This window comes from Salvia miltiorrhiza, chromosome 5 (assembly GCF_028751815.1).
Source record: "Salvia miltiorrhiza cultivar Shanhuang (shh) chromosome 5, IMPLAD_Smil_shh, whole genome shotgun sequence".
Lineage (NCBI taxonomy): Eukaryota > Viridiplantae > Streptophyta > Magnoliopsida > Lamiales > Lamiaceae > Salvia > Salvia miltiorrhiza.
Window position 1 is genome coordinate 45,640,017 of NC_080391.1, and position 12,058 is coordinate 45,652,074.

A 12,058-nucleotide genomic window follows, 5' to 3' on the forward strand; every position below is an offset into this window, starting at 1 on the left:
ATATGTTAACTTTTATTATTGAATATTTTTTAAATTTATTTAATAACTATTTATTATTACTCTTTATACAAAATTAAAAATTTACATTTTCAAATTCATAATTTTATTGAGTAATTAATGTGGTTTATTTTATTTTTCAAAAATATTTTATATTTATTTATATTTGTCAAAAATTGAAACTTTCAAATGTTTTCAGCTTCATATTTTTTATTGAAATTATGTTGTGGATAATTTGATTTTTTATTGAAATTCATATTTGTATTTACTTATATATAAATTATGTTTAAAATTTATATTTATAGTATTTATTAATTTAAATTATTATTCAATTTCGATAATGATCGTGACTAGTACTATTACTAAGAGATAGAAGGCCATGAATGATCTCACGAGACCCGTAAAAAATGGGCCTTGTGATTCAATTTGAGGGCCCGAAACAAAACTACGCAAGAGATTTTCGTGAGTTGTGATATATCTCGTTCAAATTCATTAGGAGCATCCAAACACGCCACAAATATTTATGTAGTTGTTTCCCTTTTTCTTTTCTTTAATCATTTTATTGTAGTCGCTAAATCCTCATTTTTTCCTAGCCTTTTTGTGCGATCAAGCTGGTCAGTGTTGACGTTTAACTACTGTTGAAACTCAAATCCCTCGAATTCCTTGGCATCTTAACATTTTGTTAAAGTTTTGATGATTTGTCAGCTTGTTTCTCAAGCCTAGGTATTTGCAAATTCTTTCATAATTTTATTTCTGATTTTTGTTCGAAATTTTGTCTAAATTGGGTATTGTTCTTGTTTCTTGCTTCTGTTGAATTTCATAGGTTTATGTGGGGAAATGGATGTTGAATTGGTTACAGACGGAATATCAGAGGATGAAAATTTCGGTTTTGATGATGGAAGTGAGGTAATATACTAGTAGATTGGTTTACGTGCTTACAGTTGTTTATAATAAGTAAATTGGGCTGTTGGATTACTTAGGCGCATTATAAATTTTGATTTTGGAAGCTCGTGAAAATGCATTTTGTCTTCGGGAAAGTGATAAAGCATCTGCGTTGTTGTTTTTGCTTGGTTTTTTGTATTCAAGAGGGCATTGTGTAAATTACTAAAAGTGCTGTATGGTTGCTTTGCAGGATTACTTAAATTATGAGGGAGAACGATGTGGGATTTGTATGGATGTTGTTATTGACAGAGGTGTTCTTGATTGCTGCCAGCATTGGTATGTTAGTGGTGATATTAAGCTCTGACAAATTCGGTTTTCCTTGAGTGCTCTCTGTCTTCACGATGTCAGTGTTGTCTAGTGTTGTAAAAAGCTGTTGAGGCTTACGCCTTGAGGCGTGTAAAAAGCTGTTGAGGCTTACGCCTTGAGGCCCGCCTCAAGGCAAGGCTATCGGGAAACGCCTCAGGGCTTATGCCTTTGTTGGTTTAGTTGGGTCCCTTTTTTTGGTCTAACTAATTAAAAAACAATCAAAATTGAATGTCCAATAAATATTAAACATAAACTCTAAACCCATCTAAAGTCAAAATACTAATTATAACCCTAACTAAACAAAAAAGAAAAGAAAGTTATGCATTGGCATCGATCCTCCTATTGTTGAGGAGATGCAACGAACAAGATTGGATAAAGGTGTGTATTGATGATGGCTCTAATGTGTTGTTGATGACTGTGATGTTTGATAGTGATTTGATCTTATTATTGAGTAACAAAACAATAATATGAACACTTTGTCTTTAATTTAATGTTTTTGAGACTTGTAAACAATTAAGTTTAATGTTTGATTTGTTATCTATATGCTTTATCATTATTTTATAATTTTATCAACTTTTTTGTCTTTAGGCCGAGGCTTGCCTTAAGGCTTACGCCTCGTGGTCTCGCGAGACAAAACACCTTAAGACTTTTCGTCTTGCCGAGAGAAAGCTCTGTTGTCTGGCTTGTGTCTTTCTAATTTCTAGTGGTTTTTAAGCTTCACTTTCTGAGCATTGGTTGACCCGTCTGTTGATCTTTCTTCGAGTTTCTGGGAATAAACCTTTTGAAATGTTCATACCACTGCTGTGACTGTTGAATATTATAAAATTATAGTAGAAAAAGGAAATAGAGTCTAGAAATGATCCAACTTTTGTTCCAAACGAGTAATATACTAGAGATATGAGGTCCAACTAGAAGGAGATATGAAAGGAAAATGAGAATATGATTTCAACTCCCTACATATAACTAGAGAGGAGAACTTGAGAACTTCCAGTTAAGATAAGCAGAAATTCTGTAAAACATTCTTATGTTTCACATATGTCTATGGCATATACCAAGTAACTTCGATTAAGATATGTGCATGCTCTTAACAAACATCCATTAATTTCCCGTAGACATTTAATTTTTAAAATATCTCAGTATTTGGGTTCACTCAACCAATGTATCTTTTAGCAGATTTCTGAATCTAATAAATGGTCTGTATTTATTCATTGAACTTTTCTGGTGAGTTTGTATACTTGTTAGCTACTCTAGAGGCTCTCATTTGCTATACCTTTCATTCGCCTTATGTGGTAAAGTTGACTGATCAACAGATTCCGAGTCTAAGAAACATAGAAAATAATGTCAGAAACATGTATAGGCATTGATTTTATTGGTTGGTCCAGGGCAGATTTGATGCTCACTTATATTCCAGGTTCTGTTTTGCATGCATTGACAATTGGGCTACTATCACGAGCCTTTGCCCTCTTTGCCAGAATGAGTTTCAACTGATAACATGCGTACCTGTAAGTAACTTAATTTGTTCAGCTATCTTCTTTTTACACCTTTTGTGGCTGCTTCTTTGCCTGTTATCATATTATTTCCATTTCTGGCACTTCAACAATCGTTTCCGAAGAATTGTGAGTTTCCTTTTGACTGTTTTAATTTTTCTTCCCTATACATCATGGCATATTGGCATGGTGACTTCTCAAGAATAGTTACGGGACTATTTCTTTCTTCTTGAAGCATATTCTAGTGGTATCCCGAATACCCAGAGAACTGTTTGCTTATAGTCTGAATGCTCAATGAAGGTACATGATACTGTTGGCAGCAGTCAGACGGATGATGAAGCAGATCAAAGGTATAGTTAATTTGCTATCTTTATGTAGCTCTTAGACTCATATAGTATGAACTTCTTATGTAATCTTTCCAATTTTGGTCTTTGAGTATAACAGATTATGGTTCTTTCACCAAAAGAAGGTATTAGAGGAAGAGGGGATGCATTGGTTTTTAGGGATTGAGGAAGGGTGACATATGCTATTTGTCTTTTTTCTGAATAAATATTAGACCTTTAAAACTGGAAGGGAAGAGAATTGTTGGGTTAGTTTCACTTTTTTTTACTTTCAGTTCCATCACATCCTAGTTGGGAGCAACATGTATAGAGTTTTAGGTTTTTGCCAATTTCCTTTAGCAGCTCTTGTTCTGCATCTCCTTATATCTCTTGTGTTGCCAGATCATGTTATGTATAAAGTAAGAAAGGAATATTTTCATATTCATTGTATTAGTTTCCTAAGTTCTTATGTATAGTTGTGGAGACGTGCATGTTGGGAATATAGTAGAAGTACTATGACATTTTCTACTTTTCAAGATATTTTTGTTAATAGAGTGGTGACAGGATGGTTGTACGGATAGGCTGTGATTCATTTTCAATGACTAAGAAGAAGCGGAGATATGGCTTGGTGATTCTAGTACTATTTATTTTGGATTATTGACTTCAAATAGGGTAGAATGCAAATGTTTGTAGTTTGTTGATAGGTCACTATTTTGTGTTACTTGTAGGTTTTGAGGGACTTCTAAAAATTGAATAAGAAAGTTGTTGTGTATCAATACTCAATCAATATTCTTAGTTCTCTAGGAGGTTTAATTTCTCAATTTTTATTTTCAGTGGTTCTTCTATCTGTATCAGCAACCAAACCAGAGTTACGGCTCTTCTATTTTTGGCAATATGCCAATAACTGAAAACTTTTTCTTACCAAAAAAAAAAAAATAACTGAAAACTTTTACTAGAATTTTATGTTCTTGTTCATTTGCAAAAAGTACTGTTCTTTTGTTTTTGGTAATCACTCGAGTGTTTACTAGAACTATCTTATTTTGTTGCAGAGACGAGGACTGGTTCGTCGAGGGGAAAACTAACACTCTTTCTTTTCCTTCATACTATATTGATGAAAATGTAAGTTGATCTTTGTCTTTGATTTGCTTTATTTCTTTTTGGCATTGAGTCCATTTCTCAAGGTTCGTTCTGAAAAGTGAAATGACACTTTACTTTATGCCCTTTTTCTCGTTTACCTTTTTTGTATAATAATAATTAAATGCCTCTCGCTTTCCTTTAAAATAGTGATAAAAAGATATTAGGTAATACACATTACAAAATGCTCAAAGGGTGAGGGTGCACAAGCCACATGCATACATGTTATAAGGCCAGTAAACCAAGAAACCAAACCGTCCATCACTCACCGGAAAACATGGTTATCTTTACGAAGGCACATATATATACGTCTTATCACAGTGGGATTGTGATGTAGGGAAATGGACCAATCATGTGGGAAAACTTGTAACATTATTGAGCTATGTGTCTGCCTTAGGCTTCTTTTATGGATAGAAGTACTGCAATTATTTTCCTTTGCAATAACTTTCAGTAGGAGAGATTCGGGAAATTGCTGCTAATCATTTTGTAGGCATATCAACTTTTTAATCTTGGAACATTAGTCTTGCTAACTAGTAACTAGATATTGGTCTTTGGTGGAAACTGAACTCAGGATGCTCATACCTATCCTTGAGGGGATTGAGGGTTATTTCCCATGTGGTACTTTTCTTCATTGCTTCCCAGCCTTCCCTATTTGTTTCATGTTCTTTTTCGTTAGCTTCTGTAGCATAAGGCACATTGGTTAAGCATGCGATCATAGTGGCTTTGTCTCGTTTTAGGCAGTTGTCTGCTTGGATGGAGATGGCTGCAAAATACGGAGTGGATCAGTGGAAATTGGAGAAGATTCAGATATTGATACATCCATTGCTTGTGATTCCTGTGATAAATGGTAGGGAACACTGCAATTACCTTGTTTTTCTTGCTGATGGTTCATAAAGTACTTCTGTTTAAATACACACCAACAATCACACAATGCTTTACTTTGTTTGAGTTGCAGGTTTGGTGTATGAAATTTTACTGGATGCAAGTTAGGATATTTCTATATGCATTGTTATTGCAGCAATTCGTCTATATGGATCCTTTTATCTTATGTGTGTTCTTCTTGAACATGGCCTCGTTCTTATTGAAAGATAATTAAAACTACATAATAGGCTGGTTGTTGAAGTGGATGTTTCAATGCACTCTTCTGATATGTTCTTGTATTCATGCAAATAGGTACCATGCTTTCTGTGTGGGGTTTGATCCTGAAGGTACATGTGAAGGCTCATGGCTCTGTCCAGGGTAAGTGGTTCTTATGTAAACCAATGCAACTCAATGTATGTTAGAATCTTTATATTTGTGATGCTAGTTGATGCAGGTGTACTGTTGCTAAAGGTCCACAGAGGTCAGATAGGGCTTTGGTATCAAGGATAAACTTCCAAAACAGTATGGAAATTGCTGGTGGCGACTGTTTAGCTGTAGCATCATTTTCCGGAAGAGTATCAGTGTCTGTTGCTGATGACAGGGAGACTGCTGTGGTCATCTCATTGGTTGAAGGAAATCAAAAGTATCAGGAATCAGATGTGAAATGTAGCAAGGACATGGATAACAAGTTGTTATCTAGTTCTACCTCTAGTGCATCGAATGCTGAAGCATTACCAGAAAAGAGGAACAGCCTCGACCCTGACTCATGTCAACAAGAAACGGAAGAATCTTTTTCTCCTGCCAAGCAGAAGATATCTGCTGATGATATAGTTGAAAGAGCTCCGATACATTTAAACAACAAAATGACTGAGTCTGGTTTAGGTCTTGATCTTGGTACGTCCATGGGCTCTGATACACTTGGTGATTGCATTTTATAGAATTTGCCTCTTCTCATTTATCTCGAGTTAGACAAAACAAAATTGAGCAAGTGGAAAGATATTCGTAAGATTTCTCATGCATATCTTTTTAGCAGATATGAAGAACAATAACATTTCTGAGGATAAGGTGGCTGGATCTTCAGAAGCAAATAATAGGCCTGAAGATCTTTTACCAGGTATAAGATATAGTGAGCCAATAAATCTTTCCTTTCTGTCCACTCTTGAGTGAGAATTAGTGCTTTGGCAGCAATTATATTTTAACTGTCTGCTGAAGCAAGTTAACCGCATGTTTGCTTATGTTGTTCTCTCTCGAGTGTTTCCAGCTGCGAATGTGGTGCCCGATGTAATCAAACTTTTCTCCATGAAAAGTATGTTGTCGAATGAGAAACAGACGACAAGTGGAACTGGTGCTAAAAGAAAGCTCGGAAATCGCAGGTTGTTATGCGATAAAGTTTAATCTTCATAAAGTGTATTGCAGTTGTAAGTAGATATCAGTATTTTTCTCCCTTCTCTATAAGGAGGATTCTTAATGGAACAAGTACCTGTTGGAGGTCTAGATCTGATTATGTTTTACTTATCTCTCTTCGAAGTTGTTTCTAAATAAAACTTACATGATTGAGCCCAAAACTATTTCGAACAATATGTTTTTTGTCATTTTTCTCATAACTGTTCTCGGAAGTAAGACACCTCATGTGTTTTGAATTGGGCTGGGTTCGTATGCAATATTAGACTTTGTATTCTAATATCTTTGACACACTTCTGAAATTTGGTTTGGTGTATAACCATAGAGAACAACCTATATTATATTGTATGGGCTTTTGTCTTCATGAGACTCAGGGTATCCCCTCTGGCATTTAGGATATGGGTTGGAAAATACTGATAACAATAAATTTAACTTGATACATACATAATATGAAAGCTTGTGTACATGCCTTTTTTCTGCTTGCCACATGTTGATATATGTTATATTGATCTTCTTGTTTAGTGGCCCTTCCTCGTGGAAAATAGATTATTGTATTTTACCTTTTCTTTCCTGAGCATTTTTTCATATAATCGTTTATTATGTACTAGAAATGCGGGTGGAGAAATAGAGGCTAGTCTTGAGGCTAAAGTATCGCGGAAGAAAATCAAAGCTGAAAGAGACAGTCATCCCATTAGTCTGACAGATCAAAAAGCTGCATCTCTTGTGGATGACTCTAATACAACATCTACACAAAGATCTATGAGGGATAGCACATATAAATGTTCAGTTGGCAAGGAAAATGGTGCTCCTGATATAATGGATATAGTTCAGGAGACAGACCGTAGATCTCTAAAAGAAAGAGAAACTGCTGCTGGGTTGAGGCTCAAAAAGATAATGCGGAGAACTGGTGACAATAAAGATTCTTTGGTGCTAGTTCAAGAGCTTCGGAAGAAAATCAGAGATGCTGTTCGAAACAAATCCTCTGAAGAGCTAGGACAGAATCGTTTTGATCCAAAACTTCTGGATGCTTTCCGGGCTGCTTTGGCTGGATCAGGGGCTGAAAATAGGAAGCCTAGTCTAGATATAAAGGCAAAAAGGGCATTGCTGCAAAAAGGAAAAGTACGTGAAAGCCTAACAAAAAAGATATATGGAACTGGGGGAAAACGAAAGCGTGCTTGGACTCGTGAATGCGAAGTTGAATTTTGGAAACATCGATGCATGAAAGGATCAAAGCCTGAAAAGATTCAGACATTAAAGTCAGTTCTTGATCTCCTGAGGGATGAAACAGATCACACGAAGAAAATGCCTGGGGATGACCAGGAGGCAAAGGGTACTTCTATTCTTTCAAGATTGTATTTAGCCGACTCATCTGTTTTCCCTAGGAAGAATGATATTAAACCTGTCTCAGCTCTCAAAGCTGTTTCTACTCCTGAACATAGGGGAGAGAGTGGTTCCCCTGAAAGAGCATCTAAACCGCAGCCGAATAACCAGTCTGACATAAATCAACAGAAGCCTAGTACTTTATCCAAGGTGATTGCTCTTTCTTTAGAGAGTAAAGACACTAAGAATCATCCCAAGGGCATGAAACCTGAAGCTGCTTCCAGTGATGCACAACTAAAGAGACATCCCAAAGGTGCACCACGTACTCCTGCTATTGGTGGCGTTAAGATTCCTTTGTCGAAGGACACGGCAAGTAAACCTGACTCTGTAAAGGGCGATAAAAGACAGTGGGCCTTAGAACTTTTGGCAAGAAAAACTGCAGCCTCAGGCAAGAGCATGCAAGACAAAGAAGAGGACCAATTAATTCTCAAAGGACACTATCCATTATTGGTAAATTTAATATTTTTTCTTCTGCAAGGTTGTCTCGCCTCCTGGTAATTTTTTTATTAAATTAATTTCCTTTATCAATAATTCTATAGGCTCAACTGCCAAAAGATATGCGTCCTATTTTGGCTCCCAGTCGTCACAACAAAATCCCTACATCAGTCAGGCAGGTAAATATTGTCTTCATTCCATAGCAATCAATATATTTTTTGCCTTCAAATGGACACTTTCTATGCTTATAGAATTCTGGACAGTTCACCTATCATTATTTGTTGGCGAGCATGCAGAATCAAGATAAGCTGTCATTTCGTTGGACCTTTGAACAAAAACAAGAGCTGAAATGAATCTTCCTCTATGTGTTCTACATCACACATAATTGTATTGCTTGCCTGTGAATTTTGCCTTATCTATTCTGGATAGATACTTTCTTCAAAGGATAGAATCATGAATTTGCATGCAAAATTTTCTTCTGGAAGATTCTTTAATTTCTTCATGCTTCAAGTGTCTCCTGAATTTGTTAATATAAAACTGTCACCACAATTCTGATCCTCACCTTGGTTTGAGTAACCTGGACTGACTGACGTCTTTCGATATAATATTTCTATATCACAAGGTTCCTGCATTCAGCTGTATATTTTCGAGTCTTTGTATGATTTTATCCTTATCTTGATGCTATATTATTTACTTTGTCTTGGTTGTAGCTATTTCCTTCCCCAGCTGGACATCTATTCTATTTCTGAGATCAATTTTTTATCAATAATTAACCAATAGTTATGATACAGGCTCAACTCTATCGCCTGGCGGAGCACTTCCTGAAGAAAGCAAATCTATCAAAGGTTTGCCAAAGTGCTGAAACAGAGTTGGCTGTAGCCGATGCTGTTAATATTGAAAAAGACTTAGCTAACAGGTCAAAGAGCAAGCTCGTATACCAGAATCTATGCTCACTAGAGCTGTCACGCAGATCAGAAGACATAAACTCCGACAGAGCTGAAGAAATAAATCATTGCTCCATTTCTGGATGCCCCTCTGTGGAAGCATCTGAAGAAGCTAGTAATAGCTCCTTCGATCTGGTAGTTAATGAAGCCCTAAAAAATGCAGGGCTCGTGTCCGATTCCCCTCCAAGTAGTCCCAGTAATCCGACAGAGGACATTGATAATAATGTTGGTTCCCCAGAAAATAACGATGATGGACCTGACAATGTAATTGAAGTTGATTCTCATCCGGATCTTGATATTTACGGTGATTTTGAGTATAGTTTGGAAGATGACGACTTCCTTGGTGCGGGTGTTCTGAACACTTCGAAGCCAGAGTCTGAGCCACCAAAAATCAAATTGTTGTTTTCTTCCCTTAAACCTGAGAAACCAAACGGAATTCTGGACTTTACAGATCATGAGATGCAGAGAGATGTTGAACCTTTAGCAGGCCCGTCTGAGCTGCACGAGTCTCAAAATAAGACTAGTGCTGGAAGCTCAACTGTGGATGATAGAGTAGATGGGTGTGGTGCACGAAAGTCTTCAGATGAAGATGATGAGGAGCTTTCTCTTGCAGAATGTGAAGAACTTTATGGCCCTGATATAGAACCACTAATCGGAAAGCATCCGGAGACTGCTGCTGTAATGCCATTTGGACCGACGGTGAATAATGATATACATGGGGAAAATGAAGATGATAGATCCAATGGTGCTTATAAGAGCTCTGGACAACCAAGTGAGAATCATACAAACAACTCAAAAGCTGCCATGGAGGAATCAAATCTACCATCATCCGATGCTGAGAAAAGAGAGAATGCAGATACTAAGGAGAAGACATCAAAATGTGACACCAAGCAATCAGATAACCATAGTGTGGTCATGAAAAAGGTGAAAGGCTACCTAGACATGTATATATATTGGTTCTCTGTTCTCTGTTCTCTGATCGAGTTTTTTCGATTGCAGGTCGAAATATTCATAAAGGAGCACATAAGGCCACTTTGCAAGAGTGGTGTGATCACTGTAGAACAATACCGGTGGGCTGTGGGGAAGACGACTGAGAAAGTCATGAAGTATCACTCAAAGGAGAAGAACGCGAATTTTCTCATCAAGGAAGGTGAAAAGGTGAAGAAACTCGCGCAGCAGTATGTGGAAGCTTCCCAGCAGAAAGCCCAAACTTAAAAACGAATGCACATCAAAATGTGGTTGAATGTAAATCTTTCAAGGAAATAGCACTCAAGTGTTTCTCTCTGTGGTTTGAGTGTTGGCTGCTGCTATGCATTGAAGCAGCTTCTGTGAGATTGGAAAAATAGTAACCTAACCTGGTGAATTTGAGCTTTATCCAACATTGATTTTTGGCATGGTTTCAATCAAACCATGCATATTTTGTCTTCAATCTTGACTCTATATATCGATTATTGTAGGGAAAATTGCACCTAAATACACAAGCTTTGTCGAAAATCCATATTTGACGCGAAGTTAGGATTTTACATTTTAATACACCAATTTAAGAAGTTGTTCAATTTTGACATAATTTTGAATTCCGGCGACAGGGATATTGACGTGGCAACCGGAATCGCCATGTCATCGCCACGTCACACACACACACACACACAATTGGGAGTGTGTGTGTGTGTGTGTGTGACGTGGCGATTCCGGCTGCCACGTCAATATCCCGGTCGCCGAAATTCAAAATTGTGTCAAAATTGAACAACTTCTTAAATTGGTGTATTAGAATGTAAAATCCTAACTTCGCGTCAAATATGGATTTTCGACAAAGTTTGTGTATTTAGGTGCAATTTTCCCATTATTGTAATGTAGATTTTGTTTATACTTTTGGTGAAAAAATATACACCAATTGGGATGCTTAATTACATAAAAATTCAAATTATAAAACAAACCATTATCGAGCCACTGTTGAGTCCCACAATGTTTATTTTACGCTTGGTTGATTTACTTTTCTTCCATATTTGTGCTAGGCCATGAACAAATCATCTTTTTTCAATTAATTTTTAATTTAAAAGTTGTCTCTAGTGTGTGTGTGATCTTCAGGCATGTCGCCATAGTGGGTAATCACAATGATGACCTCTCTAGAGTCAACTTTTAAATAAAATATTCACTTATCTTTCATTCACACGCACAATTCAACCCACATCTTATTTCGATTTCCACTAGTGACACAAATATAACTTCAAATATTTTAAATTTTATTTTTTAAATTTTGTATTAGCCATAATAATTTCAATTTTATTAAAAAATAAATAATATATACTCCTTCCGTCCCAACTTAAATGGTGCACTTCTTTTCAACACAGAATTTAAGGAGTTAGTGTTTAGGGGTTTAATTGTAATTTTAATTTTGTCAATAATTGTGTATGTAATAATTAAAGATTTTACTTATATTTTAAATTTAAAGCCAAAAATTTAATTGATTATATTTTTATTTTTTTCTGTTTAAGAAATGGGGGCATGGGATGGCGAGATTTTCTTGAAACCCTAACTTAGCCGGCAGCCGCCTCGGTCTTGCCGACGATGGACTCTCTCGTCTGGTGCTCTGGATTGAGGGGCTCTCAATCTTCCTCTAGTGTCATCCAACTTCGACAACCCACGCTCTCCGTTAGGGGGGGTATTCATCTCCACACTCCGTCTTCGAAGTTGCAGGGGGACCTATCTTCACCACCTATGGTTTCACTTAGCCCTAGGGCTCCCGTTTATGATCTTTCCCTTCGACCTATGGCTCATCGCCCAGCTACGGCGGACACCAGAAACAGGTAGTGTTCGGCCGAACTCATACGGCGGCTGGGATTGCAGGCAATCT

The 12,058-nt window shown here is 36.7% G+C and overlaps 1 protein-coding gene across 9 annotated transcripts; it reads left to right on the plus strand.

Annotated features, from left to right (window-relative positions):
* Positions 1–434: 434 nt before the first annotated feature.
* On the plus strand, positions 435–10,636 carry LOC131024525 (uncharacterized protein At4g10930). 9 transcript variants are annotated; one of them, XM_057954032.1, is made up of 15 exons: positions 435–720; positions 821–903; positions 1,130–1,215; positions 2,657–2,747; positions 3,033–3,082; positions 4,102–4,171; positions 4,924–5,033; positions 5,360–5,425; positions 5,502–5,941; positions 6,081–6,161; positions 6,309–6,420; positions 7,057–8,278; positions 8,368–8,442; positions 9,055–10,131; positions 10,207–10,636. In XM_057954032.1, the coding sequence occupies exons 2-15, from the start codon at positions 835–837 to the stop codon at positions 10,420–10,422; spliced, it is 3,765 nt and encodes a 1,254-aa protein (XP_057810015.1). In that variant the 5' UTR covers positions 435–720; positions 821–834; the 3' UTR covers positions 10,423–10,636. The 9 variants fall into 9 exon arrangements, with proteins under 9 accessions (XP_057810015.1, XP_057810012.1, XP_057810013.1 ...); XM_057954033.1 differs by having other exon boundaries at positions 506–720; positions 4,928–5,033; positions 5,519–5,941; XM_057954029.1 differs by having other exon boundaries at positions 505–720; positions 9,055–10,636.
* The last annotated feature ends 1,422 nt before the right edge of the window (positions 10,637–12,058 follow it).

Excerpts from the sequence above, each read along its gene's own strand:
- LOC131024525 (XM_057954029.1), top strand. The coding sequence starts at position 835 with ATGGATGTTGAATTGGTTACAGACGGAATATCAGAGGATGAAAATTTC. Across the intron at positions 4,172-4,923 it reads CATACTATATTGATGAAAAT|GCAGTTGTCTGCTTGGATGG; the intron begins GTAAGTTGATCT and ends GTCTCGTTTTAG. Across the intron at positions 6,162-6,308 it reads GCCTGAAGATCTTTTACCAG|CTGCGAATGTGGTGCCCGAT; the intron begins GTATAAGATATA and ends GAGTGTTTCCAG.